The sequence below is a fragment of the Coturnix japonica genome, chromosome 1 (assembly GCF_001577835.2).
Source record: "Coturnix japonica isolate 7356 chromosome 1, Coturnix japonica 2.1, whole genome shotgun sequence".
Classification (NCBI taxonomy): Eukaryota; Metazoa; Chordata; class Aves; order Galliformes; family Phasianidae; genus Coturnix; species Coturnix japonica.
In genome coordinates this window covers 115,377,273-115,400,286 of record NC_029516.1, presented here as the reverse complement: position 1 = coordinate 115,400,286, position 23,014 = coordinate 115,377,273, and the positions used below count along the sequence as shown (strand labels likewise).

Below are 23,014 nucleotides of genomic sequence, written 5' to 3'. Positions count from 1 at the left end.
ACTTTCATACAGAAAACAGGAATCTTCTGTCTCACATTTCCTTGAGCTGTTTTTTTTTGTTTTTTTTTTTGTTTTTTTCCTACTGATTAATATATCCAACTGTAACACACTAATTAAAAAGAAAAACAGTATCTGATAATGCCTGGAAGAATATTTTACTATTCTTAAACAAATATCCCTATTACTGCTACAGTCAAAAAAAGAACACCATCTCCATGCACTCTGGTGGCAGAACAAAAGATACTTCAGCTTATATTAACTCCTCCTGCAGTATCAAAAAATCCTAAAGATCAAGAATTTTTTGTTTTATTAGTTGATTCCTTATCAAGCTGGTAAGTCTACAAAGGCAGATAAGCAAGAAAGATAAGAAAGACAAACAGCAAATCAAGCTTCCAAATCAAAGAGTGATTGATTTTTCCTCAATAAGATATTCTTTCTTGATACTGACACTGTGGGCAACCAACAAAACGAGACTGTGATAGGGCTGAGAGATTATTCTTATTAATTCTAGTTTGCTTGAAATGTCAAGATTCATGTTAAAATCACAGCACCAAATAAACTGCTGAACCCACAGAATTATGATAATTCACTCAAATGTATCAGTAAAAATTTCCTATGAGTCTCCAGTGAACAGCTCTCCCAAGAACATAAATATTTTTTTAAAAAAACAACAACAATAACAAAACAACAGTTTAAGAATATAGTAAATAACTAAGCTCTCTGTTGGAAAACTCATAAAGATTCTCTGTTTATGTTCTTTTGTAAATGTAAAGGAAAAGGAAAAGAAAAATCTTGATGTTTTTATATAGGAGAAGATACAGGAAGGACGAACGCCAGAAATAGATGATGCACAACATTACTTTAAAATTCCTCATCATAAAGTGCTACAAAATATAGAATAAAGCTGCTCTGGCATATAAACCTTGATTTGTAGCCAGAGGATGATACTACCTGTACTTAAGTTAGTGATACTAAATGGGAACACAATAAATAGATGAAAATAACATGGTTTAAAGGATCTGACACAGAAAAATACAAAAATGTTATACTTTTTTCTGATCAGTAATAGTAAGAAAAAATAATGGAAGAAACATATGTATCAAGAAAGAAAGCAGAAGGCTGGGAAAAGACCTGTTTGTCAAAAAGTTAGTGTTCACTGTCCATGAATGCTTGTTTAACATAAAGCACACAAATATAATATTTAAACATAACTTAAATTTTAACTAACTCATTTCAGCTTGGTTGCTTTAAATCTCTTTTGCCAAGGGACACAGACAAAAAAAAAAACAAAACAAAAAAGCACAGTTCATGTAGCATCACACGCAGCACGCCCACAGGAAAAAAAAAAAAAAGAGAGCTGAAATGCATAACAAACAGTTGCCTTGCACACAAACTTTCATTTGACTTGCATCCCTTTCTTGAAGCTTTAAAACCTGACATTTTGGAAACAAGGCAACAAATCCTGTCCAGTTGCATTTCTGACCACTGCTTCTGTGGGGACATAATGATCCTGTCTGACTTTTCACACAAGTTTTCCTGTTCCCACACTTGTAAATCTGTGCTGCTAGAGCCATGCAGCATTTTTCCCTCTCCCTTTCTTAAATAGAATTTATACATGTACTTAAGTCAACATGTAAAATCATCCTGTTTGTCCTGTTCTGTCCATACTTTAACCAGTTTAACCAGATGCATTCTCAGCCTCTCCAACTCACTTTCCTACATGCATATCAAATGCTACATACCCTAGAACTCATTTCCCTAATATTAGCGCACATGCAGGATTTGTGAACACTGGCTAGAAACTAATAACATCATTGTTCTGGAAAAAGCAATAGCACACAAGGGAAAAAAGACTCCTCCTGCAGGGCTTTTTCCACACAACAAGAGCATGATTATCCTGCTTTTGGGCCTTTTCTCTCCCATACCTTCGCAGCCCTGAAGGAGGCTGCGCTTCCTTTGCTTAGAGATTAAGGAAACCTAAAGTTGTTTCATGTTAGTAAAAGCATTTAAGGCAGATAAATGCAAAATAAATCTTGGCCAATGGCCCTATATCCACGAATGAGAAAATGGAAATGGAAATTAGCTGTACAATTAAACAGATGTTTAGTTATCCAATTAAAAAAGACTAAAATAGAGAAGTGTGCTCCTTTCTCTCATTAATAAAAGAGATCAATAAAATTATTAGACCTTAACAAAAAAAGAAAAGTACTCTCTATTAACGGTTTAATTTGTACTTGTACCATAATTACACCTCAAATAGAGAATAACAAAACATATGAAGTGCTGCTGCAACCTCAACAACAAAAAAGGTTCAGAAAAGTTTTCAAAAGTTATAGTTTAATCTAGCTGTATCTTCAACAATATACTGACAGTAAATATATACATACAAATTGTTGTTTTCACACCATTCTAACATGAAGAATTATTATAATTCTGAATTTGATAAGATTTCTTCAATTTTTTCTTCAATTATATTTTTTTCCTCCCTTAAGAAAATCTACTGAAATTTGAAAAAAAGAAACTACTACAGAGACAGCATAAAAATAAAACTTCTAATAAATTATTGCTTAAACATTTAAAACCGTGATCTTCAAGTTTATGTTCATGATTCTTCCATGGTATTTTAGTTTGAAGTCTTACTTTAGATTACTTAGAAATTAAACATTTAGTGTTTGTTAAACATATAAGAGCTTGCAAGAAGATACTGGAACACTTAACTTAAAATGCATTAGCTTAACTGCAAAGTGAGAAAATCAATACAACTTACAGTCTGATCAAAAATGGGTGATTGACCTCTTTCAAAACTGACTTTTCATTGTGCACGTGCTGCTCTTGCTTCAGTCGAATGACATCTGGAATGCTCATTACTTTCAATGCGAAGTAATGCTTTCCCATCTTTTCCTTCACCAGGTGAACACGCCCAAACGTACCAGTGCCTGAAAAATTGAAGAAAAAAAAAAAAAAATCAATTTTTGAAGGGAAAAAAAGAAAAAAATAAGCCTAGACAGTTTGCTGGGTTTAAAAACACAGGATCTCTCTTTCTTTCTTTGTATTGTTTTTTTTTTTTTTTTTTTTTTTTTTTTTCTCAATATTACACTGTATTACCTGTTCCCACATATCATTTTCTGGGGAGAGAGTAAGGGAAAGATTTGTCAAATTTCACTGATAATGTTTTAATAAAGATAACAGTATTGGCATATTGCCACTCCTTGGATAAATACTAGAAGCATTTCTTGCCAATAAGAGAACTGGTCCTGAGAAAAACAAAAGAAGATCTATAAAAAGAAACCTGATATGCAATAAAGAAAATTCAAATGCAACCAAAAGAAACAAAACATGCAAAACTGTTCTCATGTACAGAGGGAAGGCAGGGAAACATTCTCTTAAATGTCAGAGATCAATTTTAATTCAGATTGGAAGGGGAAGGTAACATCAATTACATATATATACGGTATGCTGCATAAAGGGAAAAAATCACCACTGAGAAAGAATTGTAACAGACTTAACATTTACTCAACAAAAATAACAATTTAACTTTCCACAGCTTATTTATTAAAGCCAGAGAACTAAATTGGAGTTTAAAATGTAGGAACTCAAAACACAGAAGAATATACAAAACAGATAACAAAACAAACAATAAAAAATATTCATCTACCAAGGCTTCAGTGACTGAAAACAACTGTTGGCAAGTAGTCAGGTAAGGAGATTATTCCCTTAAATATGTACAGAGCAGTGAAACGATTCAGTACATGATGGGAAAAAAGGCTTAAAAGTTGCTCACTTATAAATACCAATAAGATCTTGTTGTAGTGCTGCACTGCTATATTACCTGTTAGCAGATTTCAGACACCTCTCTTTTAAAAAAAAAAAAAATAATAAGTAATAAGTAATAATAGTAATAAGTAATAATAGTTCATGCATTCCCTTCTCAATTCCTTCTAAAAAATATAAAAGGCAAATAAAAGCTAGTCGAAAACATGCTGCTTTCAATAGTGTACTATGCATTTCTCATCAGGCAACACAGCAATTATTAAAGTTCCTTTTAAATGCTTTGCACTCAAGATAATTATACAGAACTGATCTTATTATTTCAGAGAAAGCAGAGTTAAAAATATTCTGTTTAGCCACAGTTCTATTTGTGAGCAGCACAGTGTTGCACATCTCAAGATGAACTCCCATTTCAGCTCTCTGGGTGGCTGGTTGCTCATTGTTTTATTTTCATTAAACAGTGCCATGGAAGTTCCACTAGAACAGTGCATCTGAATCCTTTTCTCTGACAGAAGTACTTCCCACATAACGAGAGACATTTGGCATTCAAGCTAACTGTCCCGATTTATAAAGGGCCACTCCCTTCTTTAGAAGTCCCTTCCAAGGTTGTCAGAATTGTGTACTTCTGCTCACAATTACTGCCTCACACACACTGTAGCAAGGCAGCCCAGTGACCTGTTGCAGAGTTATGAGCTGGTACGTCATCTGACTGCAGAGTGGGTTGATGATCAGCCTATCGTACAAGGAAACTTCCTATGGTGTGTAGTGGGGGAAGAAGATGAATATGTATGTGGAAAGGGTAAGAATGGGAGAAAAAAACCAACAATGTGCATTACAGAGACCAGAGTAAAAAAAGAAAAAGGGAGGGGAGAAGGGGGGGAGGGGGGAAAAAGAAATAAAAAAAAAAAGAGAGAGCTTTTGCCCATAGGAAATTCAGGAAACTTTTGGTTTGTTTCCTCTCCACCCCCAGTGTTTGTTTTCATCATGTGTGCTTCCTTTAAGCCTTTATTATTTATTTATTTATTTATTTATTTATTTATTTATTTATTTATTTTCAGTCACTTGTATTTTTAAGAGCACAGCATTTAGTAAAACCAGAACAAAATACTTGTGTCACAAACCAGGAACTAACAACTTCAGCAATTCAGTTTCACAAAGCATGCAATCCCACTACCAATACAGCTCTCAAGATAAAATTTCTCACTACACAAACCCACCAAGGATTACAGTCATCCAAAAGATTATAATCAAAGCTTCTTTAGAAAAACAAAAACAGAAAGCAAACACCCCAAACAGAAAGAACTAACTAACACATATTCCCACCTGTCCTCAATTACAGCTCTTTAACCACAGAAATTGTAAACAGGTCTCAGACAATGCTTGCTGTTATATCAAAGTAAGACACCAGGTTACCCTGGAAAATTTATCATGCAATTAAATCCCTTAGCAATGCAGTCACACTGCATGACTGTAACTGTAAACAATCTCATTTTCATGTGGATGAGCTTACACAGGAAACAAAACAAAACAAAAAAAATAACACCATAAAAAAAACCTAACAGAACATCCAGCCATCTGTCCAGACTTAAATACTTATTATTTACATTTTTAATAGACGTGTACCTGAAAATAAACAGCTTTGGTTATTTCAGAATTAGGAGCTGAAATGCAATTTCAAGTACCTTGAAAAAGATTGTCAAGAATAACTACAGTTATATTACACATCAGAACTAAAAACTGTCTTAAAAATTAAAGACTCCAAATGCCGTCTCATGAAAGCAACAGTAGCTAGTGCATGAGAAAACACAGTTTTCATACATGTTTTGGTACCTGTTTCAATAGACATCTTGCACAAACATATTCAGGTGGAAAGCCAGAGGTTTTTAATGCCCTCCTGTTTCATGACTTCTTGTATGTCCAAGAAATGTTTATTTTAGAATGTTTTATTTTCACTCCACTATTGGTCATATATCTGATATCAACACTACATTCAACTACTTTTACAACAGGATCTGCAAGAGACTTCTTTAACATTGGAAAAAATGGCCTCTCTAAAAGCCTTCCTGCCAGGAGCTGCAAAGCCTGGCATGCAATAACAGAGGAGTGGCAAAACCTCATCCAAAGAGCCTGGGGGTAAACCAGAAGGCCACACAAGTGAGCAAGAGCCTACAACTACCCAAACCAGTCTCTTAGACTGGCTGCACACAGACTTCCTACAAGCAGCTTTAGCCTGACTCCATGTGACTTTAGAAATAAGGATGGCAATCCAGAACCCCTCTAACTCAACAGACCAATAAGTCCTCCAACATCTGTTTTTAGATATCTTGAGATATGAACCTCCTCCCATTCAGATCTTTTGAGATGTTACACCTACATCAGTTGTTAGCGACAGTATCCAGACACAACCAGCATCCTTCCAGAGCTTTTACCAAACAATATACATACTCAAAACCCAAACGAAAAACAAAAACAACAGTGATGTTCTGCAATTTAAACTGAGGACTGCTTACACACTAAGCTTTTCATTCAAACTCCTCTTCTTAGAAAGAGAAAAAAAAAAATGGTAAACAGAACTACATATTTATTTGTTTTTTTTTTCAAGCAAAAAACCCCACTGTGTGTCATTAATAAGAATCATAGAGCAGGAAAATTTGCAGAAACCCAAAGATGAGAGCAGTATAAATGTACAGTAATTTCATTTCTGCTTTTACACACTACCACTAGCACATTCATGGCAAAAAGCCTAACAAACTGAAACAGTGAAGCAGCTACGGGTAAAATGGAGGCTCAGCAGCCGTAAAACCAAGAGAAAGTTCTATGAAGCAGAAAAAGGCATGGTTACTTGTCTTGTGTCAAAGGACCACTGGCCTCTTGCCCTCCAGGAAGGAGACAACTAAGGTCATGGAACAACTTCTGTTAATGCTTGTGCAATTTTTTTTTTTTGTCCTGATCTCCTCAAAGCTCATGTATTTAAACAGACTAAATTTCACCCTCTGTGATAGGTAAGAAAATACACCTTGGAATTACATTTTAATATTCAGTCCTTGAACACCTTACATATAGCCAGTGAGGTTGTGGATGCCCCGTCCTTGGAGGTGTTCAAGGCCAGGTTGGACGGGGCCCTGGGCAACCTGATCTAGTAAAGGTGTATGTTTGGTGGCCCTGCCAGGCAGGGGGGTTGGAACTACATGATCCTTGAGGTCCCTTCCAACCTGGGTCATTCTGTGATTCTGTGATTCTGTGATAGCTACGAAAGGAAATAGAGCGTTTACATATTTGGACAATATTCTACTGACTTTTACTTAATGTTAAGTTCAAAACAAGAGAATTTCACGAATAGTACCATTCTAGATGAGACCCCATCTCCCCTTGAAGGTTCATAGCAAACAGAGTAACAAAACCAGTAACAAAAGCAGCGTAGGGTGCTCATGTTATCTGTACTATGCAACACAGCTCCAAAATTTTCAGGTTGAATGGAATAAACAGAACAAGCATACAAAATGCAAACCACTAACACAATATAATCTGTTTACAACAGGAACAATAAATTTTTTGGGTCCTCTTTGCAAATTTGATGTGGTAGCAGAACTCGAAGGAATGTCAGCAATCTTCTCAATTAAGTAACCTTCTCTTGTTAAACACACAAAAAGGGAGGAAGGCAAATACTGCTGGGGACCAGCTTGACCTGGGTATCAAACACAAAACGAGCATTCTCAGTCACGTAAATCAAGCTGGATTCCCTAACATTGCCCAAAAGAACATCCAGGATTTTGCTCTCTTTGAAATGTGGTAGAAAACAATAGTAAAGGTAGGAATTTTTCTGATTCAATCAGGTACTTCTGATGCTTGGAAAACCAACCCTGAAACTTTAGATCAACTGATATAATAGAGTGACTAGTCATGCACTGACTATTTTGCTATTGATGTGTATGACTGATTTAATGCTCAGTTTGCCTCTTTGTTTGCCCCCATTAATTAGGCCCAACTGTTCCAACTTCCCACTTTTTCAATCCCCAGGTTCTTTCTTAAAAATAAGTTTGCCCTGCTCAGATAGATACCATCTGTTTAACAAAGAATAAATTAGGTCAAGTGAGCTCCACAGCCCTGAGGGCTGTTTTCTGAGTCCCAAAGGGGCTAGTCCTGATTTCCACAGATGCCTACAGAACCCATCAGATGCATTTGTTGTTTACAGTTATTACAGTTACGATAAACGCTTCATACCATGCCATGTATTAGTCTTTGTTGGCAGCTACAAACAAGGCAGACAATTCTACTGAATTTCAGAGATAAAGCAGGCAAACTGTATCAGATTACAGTCTTAATACACAGTGTCGAATCTGTCTGCTCCTTAATCGGTCTTCTCTTCTGATAGAACTTTAACAGCCTAGCATTACATGTCTTAAAAGGCAGAGAGGGCTTTCATTATTCCTGACAAAGAAGGGGAAGAAGGGATGTAGCAAAGAAGAGGAGCCTGCCCAAGCTAACCCAAAGATAATATTTTAGAGAAATATTTTGGAGAACGAAGGGAAAATCATACAACACAAGCAGCTGTGGGACTTTTACTGCAGATAAGCAAAGTAAGACAAGTTTCCTCAACACACAGACCAGTACCAAGTCAAAATGGTTTGCAGACTCAACATGCCCAGAGTCTTCATGTTGTACCATAAAACAACTAAAGGCTGCTCTTCATAACCAGCACCTCTATACCTACACCCTCCTAGAGAGTTCGGATCTACACCTAAAAAACACAACAGAGAAATAAAGAAATGTAGAGGTTTTGTATGGTGCCTATTGCTCTATGTCACATTATTTTTTTTTAAAAAAAAAAAAAGTGACTGTTAAACAACACATTTTGCATAGCTCTTGTATATCCTTCAGTTATCAAGGGTGTAAGAGCTTGATAGCATATAAAATAAGACCGAACTGCCTCATACAGCATTTTGCCAGAGTTTTATGACTTTGTTCATTCATTCACTGTACTGTTTCTCAGTTTCCACTAGGAACTACTTGGATGATGAGCATGTTTTCTACGTAGCAACAATCTAAGACAGCAGACAGAAAAAAACAACTGCCCTCTAGATTCCGAATGAAATTACCACTTTTTGCAGGATACAGTACTACTTGCCCGAGAGATACCTCTGGAAGTGGTGTTCCAGTGCGATCTTTTCTTTTTTCTACTCTGGATTTTGGATTCATCTCTTTGTCAAGCCACTTTCAACTCAAAGTTCAATATCAGTTCTTTATCTCAAGTAGAATATAAACCAATGCATGTTCTTAACACAGCCTTGCTCTTGACTCAAAAGATTCACAGCTCCTGCTGGTCCTGCCAGAAAAAATAACAGTCCACTTCTTTCCTACTTCCAAATACCAAAGGTCCTGAATACGTGTCACTTCTTTCTATGTACAAAGAGAGTCTAGAACAACACAATACTAAAACTGTACATAACATTACAGAACTTGGCTTAGCCTATTTTCAATTTCCTACGAATGTGATATGCCAGAGAAGAATATTAAGCAATTATGTCTGTAACTCCTGGTGATGAATCATCCACTTAATTATGTTTGAACTAAGAATCACCAGGAATCACCACGCAAACTAAAACATACCAGACAAGCTTCCTGTTTTTCCAAACAGTTCTGAGCCAGATTCTTGATTTTAAGAACAATTCAACAGAACAACCACAGCCAAAGTTAATTTCTATTTCCAGATAATTCTTATTTGTTTATTTATTTATTTATTGGTACACAATCTGGTGGGTATCTATGAAAATACTATAAATATCTGGGTGATTTTAAACTAAATTATCAGAATCTTTGGATATTTCTTCTTTCTCTTCATTGTGAATAAGCCCCAGCTATTTCACAACAGAATTAAAGAATATTTTTAGTTGGAAGGAACCCACAAAGACCATGAAGTCCAATTCCTGGCTACACTCAGAACCACTCCAAATTCAAACCCTATGACTGAGAGAACTGTCCAGACATACCTTTGAACTCTGGAAGCTTGAGGCAGTGCCCGCTGCCCTGTGCAGCCTGTTCTATGCCCTCTGCCCTTTCCCTGACCCCCAGCTGCCCCTCCCCTGACAGCTCCATGCCGTTCCCTCGGGCCCTGTCGCTGTCACACAAAGCAAAGCTCAGGGTTGCCCCTCTGCTCCCTGTGAGGAGCTGCAGCCGCCATCAGGCCTCTCCTCACCTCCCCTGCTCTGTGCTGAGCACACCGAGAGACCTCAGCCGCTCCTCGTATGTCTTGCCCTCTACATCTTTCACCATCTTTGCAGCCCTCCTCCGGACGCCCTCTCTGATTTCATGATATTACTAAACTGTTTCAAACTACATTTGTACTATAACTCAAAATGATTAATCCTAATTTTTCTCTGGATATTAAATTTTGCATCTGCTCTTGTACCTCCTACCCCTGAACTGGGATTAGTACTAAATTTAAAAAATAAATTAATTAATTAATAATAACTTTGTGCCCCAGAAGTAGTTCAAGCCAAAAGGAACTGAATCCTATTTTACTGTGAAGAAAGAATACTTCAAATGTACCTCTGACAAGACAAGGGGGGATGGTCTTAGAGACAGGAGAGGTTTAGGTTAGATATGAGGAGGAAGTTTTCCACACAGAGGGTGGTGACGCACTGGAACAGGTTGCCCAAGGAGGCTGTGGATGCCCCATCCCTGGAGGCATTCAAGGCCAGGCTGGATGTGGCTCTGGGCAGCCTGGTCTGGTGATTGGCGACCCTGCACATAGCAGGGGGTTGAAGCCATATCATCATTGTGGTCCTTTTCAAGCCAGGCCATTCTATGATTCTATGATAAAGAATGAATTATTGTATAATTAATACTCAGTTTTTCACTTATTCTGATGAATTAGAATTGCTTTCCAGTGATTTTTTCCCTCCCAGTGAAGGCAAAAACAGAGATGTTGAGTAGAGCTTGCATGAGAACACACAAAAATCACACACACACACAAAAGCTTTGTTGCAGATTCTCACACACAAATCTTTATCTAAAATGACACTGAAGTTTTCTCATCATTATCTTCTTCACATTCTCTTTCAGCTGTAAGCACATACATGATTGATCAGTTGCTTTACTAACATTCTTCGTGGAGATATTTAGCTGTTTTTACATGAAAATGAACATGAAATGTTTTATTCTTTACTAGGTCACGGACTTTTTCAAGCACTTCTAACTAATGGGAGCTGTCATTGTCTTGAACATTTAAAATAGCACCTATATAGAAGATACAGCACAGTTCAGCCACTTAATACATTGTTCCAGTAGCTTTTGTTCTGTCAATTGCAGTAGTTGAACCTATTAGCTTCTATATGTTTATGGTAAATTACTTCATGTACAGAAATAACAGTACCCACAATAAAGTGAAAACCATTGAAGCTGACCAACCTAAAGAAATTAGCTGTGCCCCAAAATATGTTTTTGCCTCATAAAAACCAACATTTTGGTGATGAAAAGAAGAGAAAAAAAAAAAGGTTTAGGAATACAGTAAGCCAAGAAGGACTTGAAGAGTCACTTCATTCTACAGAAAGTGAAGTTGCAAGGCATCTGATAAACATCAGAGTTACATGACTTACACCCTATGTCCAAATTTTTACAGTAGTATCATCTAAATTATGAAAAGCCAAATACTGGTACTAAACACCTGCTTAGCCACTTTCCTTTTCAGCCTCTAAATATGTGCCCCTACAACCTTTTTAGGATTTCTAGGATTTTTATTATTATTTTTAATTTTTTTTTTTTTAATTTTTTTTTTTAACATAATCAGTGTATTTATGTCTATCCCACAATCGATCTTGTAGGTAACTTTCTCTCCTTTTTTCGCTTTGCTTTTCTCCCCAGAAGAACTACTTGATGCAAGTCATTCCCACATCAATTCAAAGAAGGTATCAGGGTTAATATCCTTGACTGTGTCCTTCTAAAAATCAAATGGAAAAAATCTTTCAGAAGTACAGAGGTTTATTATTGCTAAATGAATGTAATGAAAGCCACATTCTTTGTACTTGACCAACACAGGACGGAAGCCTCTGAGGAACTGTTACCTCTTACAATAGACACTTCAATTACATTTCACTTCAATCTTCATGCAAAGTAGTTCTAAAGGAGAAGAAAATCATTTCACATAGTACACAAAATCTGTATTTTAAAAGACTTTAAAAAATACCCACTATTTACTGTGGTATTTCTAGAACACTTTTAAAGTATAACATTGAGGAATAAATTCGGTAGACGGATTTGTCTATTTTATTTAAAATTCATTAAACATTTGGAAATAACTAAATAGTGAAATACACAGTTGAAAATACAATAGGATATGCTATGTTGTGTGGTACCACAGAATTAAGCATAGAAGATCTTTGTGCAGAAACACACTTGCAAGTGTATTTGTTTAAACAGAAGCAAGACTGAGAACCTGAGACTTAAGTAAAAAGGCCAGCTTGAAGTCAAGTCACATTAATATTCAGAAAGAAAACCGTAACAAAACAGCACCAAAAATAAAGTTCACTGTCAGCCAGTACCCACATTTGGCACTTAAAAATATAATTAACAATCAACCTTTTCTTTTATTATTATTTTTTATTATTATTTTTAAATTTCACTGACTCAGAGATAATTCACCATGCCAAAAAATACTAAAGACAAAGCCTACACAGTGACAAGTTGTTCAAGGCTGGAGTTCTTCCTTCTTTCAAAAATACGAGTTTACCACAATGGAACACAGAGCCCCATATTATCTCTGTGAGGCTGGACACCACAGAGTATGAAGAGTGTGTCCTCAAAGGCTGTCACACCTCTTGCCCTGCTGCTATGCGTGGTGAGAACTTATTAAAAGACTTTCCACAAAGCAAAGGAACAGTAGTAGTAGTAAAGTTGCAGGCTAATCCTGCAGAAGAAGCAACTGACCATTTGCACCATAAACATAAACTGATAAGACTTTCTTCATCTTATAAACATATGATCAACATTCTCCTCACACCTAGAGCTGGAATTACCAGAACAATTCTCATTACAGAGCAAGCTTGCCTTTGACAAACTAGGTAAACCTCCTTCCCAAAGGGCAAAAAAAGGCACTTCTGTACTGAGTTGAGCAGTTACACGTATCCAGTCTGTGAGCCCAAAGTACCTTTTTTTCTCTGCCGACCCAGAAATGGTTCTACATATGTGGGTTTGACAATCACATTGTAGACGTTACATTAGCAGCCCACTAAATTCTTCATATCTGTCATCAAAACTATGCCAAATGATGCCTACACAATCACACAAAGAAGGACTGCAATGAGAAATTCAATATAAATAAGCAGTGAGCACTTGTAGCCCTAAAAGGCCAACCTTACCTTGGGCTGCCTCAAACAAAGCATAACTAACAAATTGAGGGAGGTGATTGTATCCCTTCTGCTCTGCTCTGATGCGATCCCGCCTCTGTTCAGCTCTAGAACCCACAGCACACAAGAAACACAAGGAACTTTGGAAGTGGGTCTATAGCAGGGCCACAAAGATGACCAGAGTGCTGATCTAGTAGGTGTCCCTGCCAATGGGATTAAACTAGATGACTTTAAGTTCTCTTCCAACCCAAACCATTCTCTGATTCTACAACCTCCAGCAGTATCAAAAGGAAAACAAACACCACGATTTCATGAATGTGCTATTAAAAAGAAAAAATGTCAATTCATTCATCTACCTTTTTTTTTTTTTTTTTTCTTTTTTTTTGTTAAATAACATTGCAGGATGGTTTTAAGTTAAAAGAGGGAAGATTTAGGTTGGATGTTAGGGGGAAGTTCTTCACTAGGAGAGTGGTTAGGCCCTGGAACAGGCTGCCCAGGGAGGTTGTGGATGCCCCGTCCTTGGAGGTGTTCAAGACCAGGTTGGACGGGGCCCTGGGCAACCTGATCTAGTAAATGTGTATGTTTGGTGGCCCTGCCAGGCAGGGGGGTTGGAACTACATGATCCTTGAGGTCCCTTCCAACCTGGGTCATTCTGTGATTCTGTGACTGTTGTTAATAAGTAGACATTAAACACAAGAAAGAGTTTTTACAATTAATAACAGCAAAGTCATGCCTCAGAATTGTGCGTAATTTGTAAACCTTTATTTACAGATAGTCTACAATTTTATATCAGCTATTGAAGCTTAGGTAGCATGGAAGACTCCAAAGGTACCACTTCAGCTTTTATGCAGAGAAAAATAGAAAAGGATTTCTGATGCAACTAAGCACTTTTCAAAAAACTTTAGCTCAATCTTTATTCTGAATAGGATATACTGAAGATATTCATACAATCACATGTTCATACTATCATACTCACAAAGGACTTAGTGTTGTAACTGCAGCGAACAAATGCCCTTCTGGAGATGACCAAAATGATCTATTATCCATAAGCTATCATCAGTACATTGGGTGAGTGGGACTGCATATTTCATTTTCCGTAAATTAAGTTTTACACAATAAATCAAGTAGTGAGTCAATAAGTCCTAAAAGACTATTTCAGTATTCTGTCTGGAATACTCACTGATTTATTTTGAGGTAAGGGTTAATAAGATAACCAACAATTTGCAAGTGGAACAAAGTATTCCTCAAAGGGAAGGCTTTGTTTATATTCCTAAGACAGTATCAACTGATACTCCTGAGAGACTACAGAAAGATGCATTAGGCGTCTAGAGTTTACTTCACATGGTCATTACCTTTCCACATTCACTCATACTATACCATACAGAAAATAATGTAACATTGTCCAAAGCAAGGAGATGAAATCACTGTTGTTTGGCACTAGAATGAACTTAATATTCTCCATATAAAGAGCTATTATGCAAGAAAGAGGAAATAAATCTAGAATATCCAAAAGAAGTTCTATCTGATACAGAACTGGAACAAATGCACTAATACAAATATTAAGTTTCAAAATCCCAACCTCAGAAATCCATTCTCAAAGCATTTAAAATTTTCAGAAGAAAATATCTGTGAAGGCTCTAGAAACTATTATTATTGATAAAAATGAAGTGTAAATATTCTTAGTATTAATGCAAAACACTACTAAAGACACACTAATGTTAATTTAACAGTCTTCTTTACTGTAAATACTTCAATACAGTGAAAAGGACTGCTGGCTTAAATCTATCCTTTTACTTGGGATTGTATGGACCACTATGTAATTTCCTACATAATGCAAAGACATAAACCTAACCTCATTTAAAGTTTCTGCTTTCTGACATCAGTTCAGCCACACAAAGTAGAGAGATTTTTTTCCTTGTTTTTACCATATATTTTCTAAATAGGAAAAAGAGCCAGTGTGCCAGCTTTCCACAGTTAGAAGCTAATTGCCTACATCAGCCTTATCATGTATTTCTTTCCCTCTGATTTCAGTTTTTGTTATTGTTTGGGTTATTTGTTTTTTGTTTTTGTCTCTCTCCAATGCAAATTTGCTTTAATGATAGACATCTGAGTATCTATCAAGTAACCCCACAAATCAACAACCTACTACTGGCTCTTGTTTGTCGCTGGTAAAAATGCACATGTAATGGTAGTGACACCATTTTGGAGACAACATTTTTTCTGGGTTGAAAAAGAGTGTTTTGTAGCTGACAATTTTCTCTAACAAGCAACTCTATTGTATTCCTTCCACCTGTTGTAGTTTCTGCAGAAATAAACAGGAGGCATTACTTTTAGGGTGATCTATGCATATAATGACCAACCTACCCCATATATAACAGCATGTGCAGTGTGAGAATGTTCCCATTTACCTCTATTACAGCTGTTACAGAACACTACTAAATCCCACTAACAGCACAGTACTTGCTTCTTTAAATTGCATATAATTTCTCATAATGTAGATCAAGTGTAATTTCTAATTACAGTTTTGTTCAAATTTGTCTATGTTTTCCATGTTACAAAGAACTAGGCTTTTCTTAAATATCATCTCTCTGTTCAAGGACTGGTTCCATTAAAAAAAATAAAAAATAAAAGAGAATAAGTCCATATTTTAGACTTTGAACAACACCAGAAATAAAAGGGAATCAGAAAATCCCTCTCTAGTGGAATCCCACAAAAGCATGTACCTTGACACAAACCCTTCTTTAAAAGTGACCAATGGACATAAAACCTGAAGCACTTCTGAGTTCTGCCAAACAAATTCAGTATTTCACTGCACTGAGAAGAAAAGACCATTTAATTCCTTTCACATGCAGTGAGTTTAAGCTGATGAAATTTCATCCTCACATCTTTCAGTGACATGTAATGACCCACCTCAATCTGCAGAAACTCATCTTGGTGATGGACAGGATTCAGCCACTAACCTGCTGGCAACTATGTACAAAGCAATATAGTGGCATACATAAACATAAGGGAAAAGAAATAATAAATTGAGGTGATAAAAACTGCAGTTTATGATAACTGCTTGGACAAACACATTGACTTAATACACATGGACAATTCACTATCCTAAGTGGACTGGCTAATCTGAAACCATGCCCCAAATGGAAAACAAACCAAAACAGAAGTCCCCTCTCCTTATCTGTAACAGACAAAAGCATCAGAAAAGCAGAAATGACTGAAGTCACAGTGCTGAGATCTGCACATAAGCAGTTCACGATTAGTGGTACCTTTCTCAAAAATCTCCACTCCAGACAAAATCTAACACTTAAAGTACAGCATGGAAACCAATTATCAACATTTGAGATGTTCCAGTCAGTCTCTGCCCCAGGCCACAGAGTTATTTCCAGGAACTTAACTCATAATGTTCTGCCTGATCAGAAAGGATATCAACCATATTATCTGATAGTAGTAATATGAACACTATTATTAGATAAATCATATTAATAGAAACACAGTTTCCAGTTCTATCAGTTACATTTATCATCTAGCCACCACAGAGAGACCCTTTTTCCTTGCTCTCACTTTCCAGTCACCAAAACAGTCACATTCATTCACAGTCCAATACTTGAAATAAAGCTTTTGTATTGACATAAGAAATTTTTCCTCAAGATTTTCAGTTATTTCTCACTGTTTTCCTATGAACATCATCTTCATACATGAAACTTTTTAATGTACACTCATTAATCCAAGCACAGGTTAATTTATTTTGTTGTTTACTGCCATGTCTGCTTCTCAGTTCTCACCCTCATTCTCTTGTCCTATAAAAACTAATAAGTTACTTGAACATACATTGACAAATCTAAAAGGAGCATCACAGTCTGCAGTAGAGAGAGCAAGCAGTAAATTCAGCACTGTTTTGATAGGACAGACTAAATTGCAGCTAATCAAATTCATGAGTTGTAGTTCTCAAGGCAATAATACTTGACATACCCTTGCAGACTACTTCTCAAGAACTGTAGCACTGGTGTTTACTAAGACATTCATTTGCAATTACAGTTGACAATAGCACATTTCTCAATAGAAATGTATTTTCAGTTCTTCATTTTAAAGAATAAGCATTTTAATATAGTACATAATTCAGGAACTACACTTAAAAGAAAGAGTGCACAAGCACCAGTTATTCACAGGTCACTCTGGAATCAATGTCTTCTATTTCTTTCCATGGAAACTACAACAGACCTAAAGAACACGGTAGCACTATTTGATAGAGCAGTTTCTCCACTACATAACACTCTTCTTCAGGACTGTCACCACCATTTCACAATGCTGTGGAACAATTAACAGTCTCAGAAGACAGGACAGAGACTGAAGAAATTATTATTTCATAGTAAGAGTTCCTCCTGCACCACTGATGGAAAACTGGCATTGTACAATCTGAAATGAAGTACTCATGAAGCATGAGAAGAAAGCTGCACAAATTACTAATATCATCATGATATAAAAATTAAATGTTATCAGTTGTTTGTGTATCTGTGGTAATCCTACTAAGTAGCACCAATGCTTAAAAGTCCCTATTTTCTCTATACTGTTATTTTTAGTCAGCTCCTTACTATTTAAAATTAAATAAGTCCTGCATGATAAATTATTCAGAAGTTTTCACAGGAAAGGATCTGACTTGCTCATGCAACTAAGCAACTGTGCTACAGAAGGATCTCAAATGAAAACAAACTAAAAAGAAAACAAAACTTTTTCTGTTGTTTCTTCAATACCTCTGCTCTTCTGACATCCCCCTCAAATGTTCCAGTACCTCTATGTTTTTTTTTCCCTTTTCCATTACTGAAATCACTGTTTAATTTATTTCAAGCACTGTATTTTGTAGGAACAAGGGAGGTCAGGTAACAGTAATGTTTGTTCTCAAATAACACTGCTCGGAGTTTCTCTATCAAAAATGAAATACAATTATGCAAGAAAATGCAATTAGCCTGGGATTATCTGGATTTCTGTTACATTCAACTGCAAGCGAAAACATTTATCCCTCCTACAAATTCTTTAAATGCTGAAACATGTGAAGATTAAAGAGAAGTTTTTCAATGTATTTTATAAACTGGCAATACTTGTAGGTAGGAGTGACCAACTTCAGGATATCAATGAATTCACCACTACAACATTCTCAAACAAAGGTATAGCTTTATCTTAGCATTCACCACTGTTTCTGCCTGCCAGACTTTTCCAACAATCCATTCTCTTCAGTAGTTCTCTTTTCACTAAGCAGCCTCTATTAAAATATAAATAACAACCAGGCAAAAAAAAAAAAAAGCCAACAAATTTTGAAATAGTTATTTAAAATTATATAGAGGAATGAATCATTGTCTCCACACATATTATTTCAAAGCACTTCATTTGCAAGTAAACATTTAAGATCAAGACTCAAAGAGAAAATTATTTATATAGCAGGCTTTATCACCAAGGAATGTGTCCTATGGAAATCATAAAAGCAAGGTGAAACAGGCAGACTCTAAGATTAAGGACTGTGCAACCAGTTCCTGATTTAAAGCTGGATGTGTTTAGTTGAAGACATCAGAAAAAAACAAGGTTGTTCAGGAACTGGCTAATTAGAAACACAGCCAGTCAGCTTCCAAGTTTCCCACTGCACAATATCGTTTCTCTACTTAGTAATACCATATAAATCAGTCTCCTCCCAAAAAGTAAAGCATTCACTAATAAGTCACATCACCTGCATATAATTCATACATACTTCATACTAAAAGAATATTTAAAATAACAACAACAACAAAAATTGCTAAGTTTCTCAATTTAACATGGATATCAGTCAAGTTGAGCATTTATGGAATTATAACCCAGCCACTCGCATATCTCATGATCAACTCCTGCTTGCAAAATTATGTCACGCTACACTACTTCGGGGTGCAGGGGAAGACACCATTTCAAAATAGCTTTCAGATTTCAGACGCTGCAATGCTGCTACTCCACAAAATGCACATGATACTCTCAAATTGTCCTATCACATATTTCCAGAGAGCTGTTTTCCCAGGAGTACCTCAAATCAAGCAACAATGCTGCACACTGCCTAAATCACAATTGACTGTTGCAGAAGCACTGAAAATTGTAGGCCTGCCTACCAAGTAAGCAGCACTGAAAGCAGTCATCGCCATCTCCAACAAAAGAATCTTCTAGTTTAAATTAAGTGTTACAGACAACAAGAGTCAAAACAATTCTAGGAACTCTTTCGATTTCAACATTTAGAATGAAGATACAGTTTAATAATATCATAGAGTAGCTTACAGTGGAAGGGATCTTTAAGATCATGGAGCTCCAACCTCCTGTCATGGACAGTGTTGCCTAGTTTGATTGCTTAAAACATAAAAGCGAAAGTTTTCATTGGCTGTAATGTGTCAAGAATGGATATGCCCCAGTTTCTTTCTACTCTTCCACTGATGAAAGACAGAATGTTCACAACACACATTCAAAAACTTAAATATATTTTCTCCCCCGGAAGAAATGTATTTTCATTTCATTTAAAATATTTTGCATTAACCTTGGAGTTGTTCCTTTTTATGTTGTGTTTTTTTTTCCCCTCCACTTCTTTACAATTCCAATTACTTTGCTTTGCCTCTAATGGCTCTGTCTTGTGGGACATGCTGCCTCTCACAAAGCTTCTTCCCAGCTGCATTTCTAAACAAGGAAGTAACAAAACCTAACAGGAAACGAGGAAAAAATTCAAGAAAGAGATCCAAGGAATCATTGCTACTCATGGTGAAATTGTTAGAAGAGGTGCACGGAGTTTTTAAAAGCAACTATAAGAAATTAGCTGCAATTCTAGGAAACTTATGGAATATTTTCAAAGTGATTATATTCCATTATTTCAAAAGAGATTCAGGAATGAGAAAATTTTATAGTTGCTAATGCTAATTTATTGTAAGTGGCTTAAAGTATGTTGGTAAGACTAAATAAAATAAAATAAAATAAAATAAAATAAAATAAAATAAAATAAAATAAAATAAAGGAAGAAAGAACAGTGTTGTTGATTCAGTGTAGCTTCTGTATCTACCACTTCTGAGTATGACAACAATATACAGCAGAAGTCTTCAGAAGCCTTCGAAATTCGCAAAAAATCACAAAGAGTTTAGTGGCAACAGGACACAAATTCAGGATGCTGAAATGCGACTTGACACGTTTTCATGAAAGACATGACAAGAATCCCAGTTTAGAATCCCAGCTGACCAGCAGCTGTCCTCATTGTTTGTTAAATTCCCCAGGGACACAGAAGGAGTTACCCATTAATCGTTCTGAAAACAATCTAAAATTTTAAAATGCATACTCCGAAGTTATTTCTGGCAAGCTCTGCAGAATTAGAACTGTACAGGCTATCATCTGTTGCACACAAGGAGCTACAAGGAGCCATTACCAAGCTGGAGGGAAGGGGTTGAGGCTACAAGTCTGTCATCAATTTGGGGGGAGATGGTAGAGTCTGCTATTACAGTACTGACAAGTTTTACATAAATACAGACAGCATCCAACCTCTTAATTTGTAAACTTGCCACCCATATAACTATTGCAGTTCATCCTAATTAGTAGATCAGCAAGGTAAAAATCTTACACCCAGTTTAGCCTGTTTTTGAAGAGTCTGTCTCCCTAAAATATCCTGAAGCGTTCAATTTACTGACTGGAGTACTACATGAGAGACATGAAATGAAATACAAACCAGATATTCTGCTTTAATCCAGGGAGCTCCCTGAACCTTTTCTAGTAATGGCTGTGTCATTACCTTAAACATTTCAGATTGCTCAGTCCCCAGTACAATCAGAACAACATTTAAGCAAATGTCAAGAACTCTGTATAAGAAGGCATGTCATAATGAGCAACCACTCCAAAACTCAATTACTGCAATAGTGGGAACCCAAAATGGGCACTTCTGATGATTCTGTAACAAAGCTTTGCCTCCTTTGAAAGTATCATAGAAAACCAAAGGAAAAAACTTAGCAGTACCACATTTTCCTCTTTCATTTTCCAAGTAAAAATATAATGCTTTAATAGCTTTATTGGTTTTTTTGTTTTTTTGTTTTTTTTTTTTAAATGCACAAATAGAATAACATGAGGTATACACATGGAAAGCAAATACAAGTATAAATCACAATCTGTAACTTCTAAAGTGATACAGCTCTTCTGCCTAGGGTTGCCTTTCCAATGTAGTCAATGAATACATAGATTATACCTCCTGAAATCTTGCAAGTTGCGCAGTAGAGCTGAATAGAAGTTAATGTGATCTTTATGAAAAAATCAGATCAGAATGCATCCTTGAATCAAGTTAAAGATACATTAAGTAAGCACAACAGCATGCTGTAGATACTATGTTAATGCTCTGTATAAATAAGGAATTTCAAAATGTTAAAAGGTAACCACGTAGAAGTCCTATGTAACTACACTCTGATAAAAACCAAGCAAAAGACTTTCTCATATTCTCATCCTTTCTACCTCAAACTACAGGATTAAAGAGCTTGTTTTATAACTCTATATAAATTTAACTACATATACACATATATTTTTAAGTTTTATAAGCCGATAAAGCTACAGGTGATCTTCACACTGAATATCCAGAAAAGACACAAAATACAAAGGTTTTATATATATAAATATTTACTTCTAGACCCTACAAACTATTGGGGTTAGGGCTACAACACACACTGCAAACCAAATAAAACCATACAACCTCTCTTCTTTTATTTTTATGTTAAACAAACAGTTAACAGTAAGCAGAGTCTAACAATTAGAAAACCATATTCAAATTAGTTCAGAGATGTAGTTGAACTTCCCTGCTCCCCAAAAGACCTATAAAGTTGGGGGTCTGGAGCAGAAATGCAAAGTCATGGACTGAACCAGTGATTGAGCACCTGGTGAGAAGGCAGGGCCAACCCAATGAGCACTTGCTCATGTGCATGCAATGCCCCTGAGTGACTGATGGGGATGGTGCCAAGATCTGCTCTAAGACCTCAATGAAGGGCTGGCAGTGGAGTCAAGGGTATCTTGCTAGAGATTCCTCTTTACATGAGGCCTTCTGAAGGTAAGCAGTTTCTTTCCTTTGTTTCTGTGCCCACAGCTGTTGCATTTGAGCAGATCCTCACATACCTAGGATCCTGCCACTCTGCTGTCATTGCTGTGCTTTCCAATGCAGTACAGGGTCATAAAGAGGAATGTAAAGAGTAGTTCCAATGATCACAGGAGCAGTCAACCCCAGGGCCAAGTGTAACATTTTGTTTTCATTATAACAAACATAAATACATTTTATCTCACAGTTGAGTCACCTAGAGACAAACAGTTAAAGCCTAGCTTAGGGATGCCTATAAAAGAGAACTCTAATAGTATATTGTATGTACAATTTAGGTATGTTATGATGAGCATATTCAGAATAAAACGAGTATGTAAGGACTTATGGCTTCAGCAGTATTCCCCCAACTTCAGCCATCTCTCTGCCTTTCAGTGAAAGAGCTTAGGTATTTACATGGATATAGTTAACCAGCTTAAATTGAACTGTAAACACAAATTATTCAGAGTTCACTAAGACTGGGGCCCTTAAACTGCATAAAAACAAGAAGGGAGCTTAAGTTAATCCCCATGAGACTGCTCTTTTAGCATTTTCAGAGTGTTCCTCAGAGTAGAACAAGACGTTTCATTCCTGTTTAAATAAGCTTTCCAAAATGATAAAACAGTATTAGGCTAAGAAATTTTATCTTTTGAGATTACCAGTGGGTGTCAGGCAAAACTGCTCACAGAAATCCTGTTTCTATCTTACACTCCGCTCCTTTCAGGCTGGCACCATTCACTGCTTCAGAAGTAACATCTTCTCAAGCACTGTCCCCTGAAATCTCTTAAGAAGCAAGTCTTGAATTTGCCAACTTAGACTTACCATC

The 23,014-nt window shown here is 36.3% G+C and overlaps 1 protein-coding gene across 1 annotated transcript in view; it reads right to left on the bottom strand.

Moving 5' to 3' along the window:
* Positions 1-23,014, bottom strand: part of PRKX (protein kinase X-linked) — a 52,971-nt gene that overhangs the window by 23,421 nt on the left and 6,536 nt on the right. Inside the window, exon 2 of the mRNA XM_015848788.2 lies at positions 2,768-2,936. Within this exon, the coding sequence (XP_015704274.1) occupies positions 2,768-2,936 (169 nt within the window). The remainder of the gene's footprint in view (positions 1-2,767; positions 2,937-23,014) is intronic.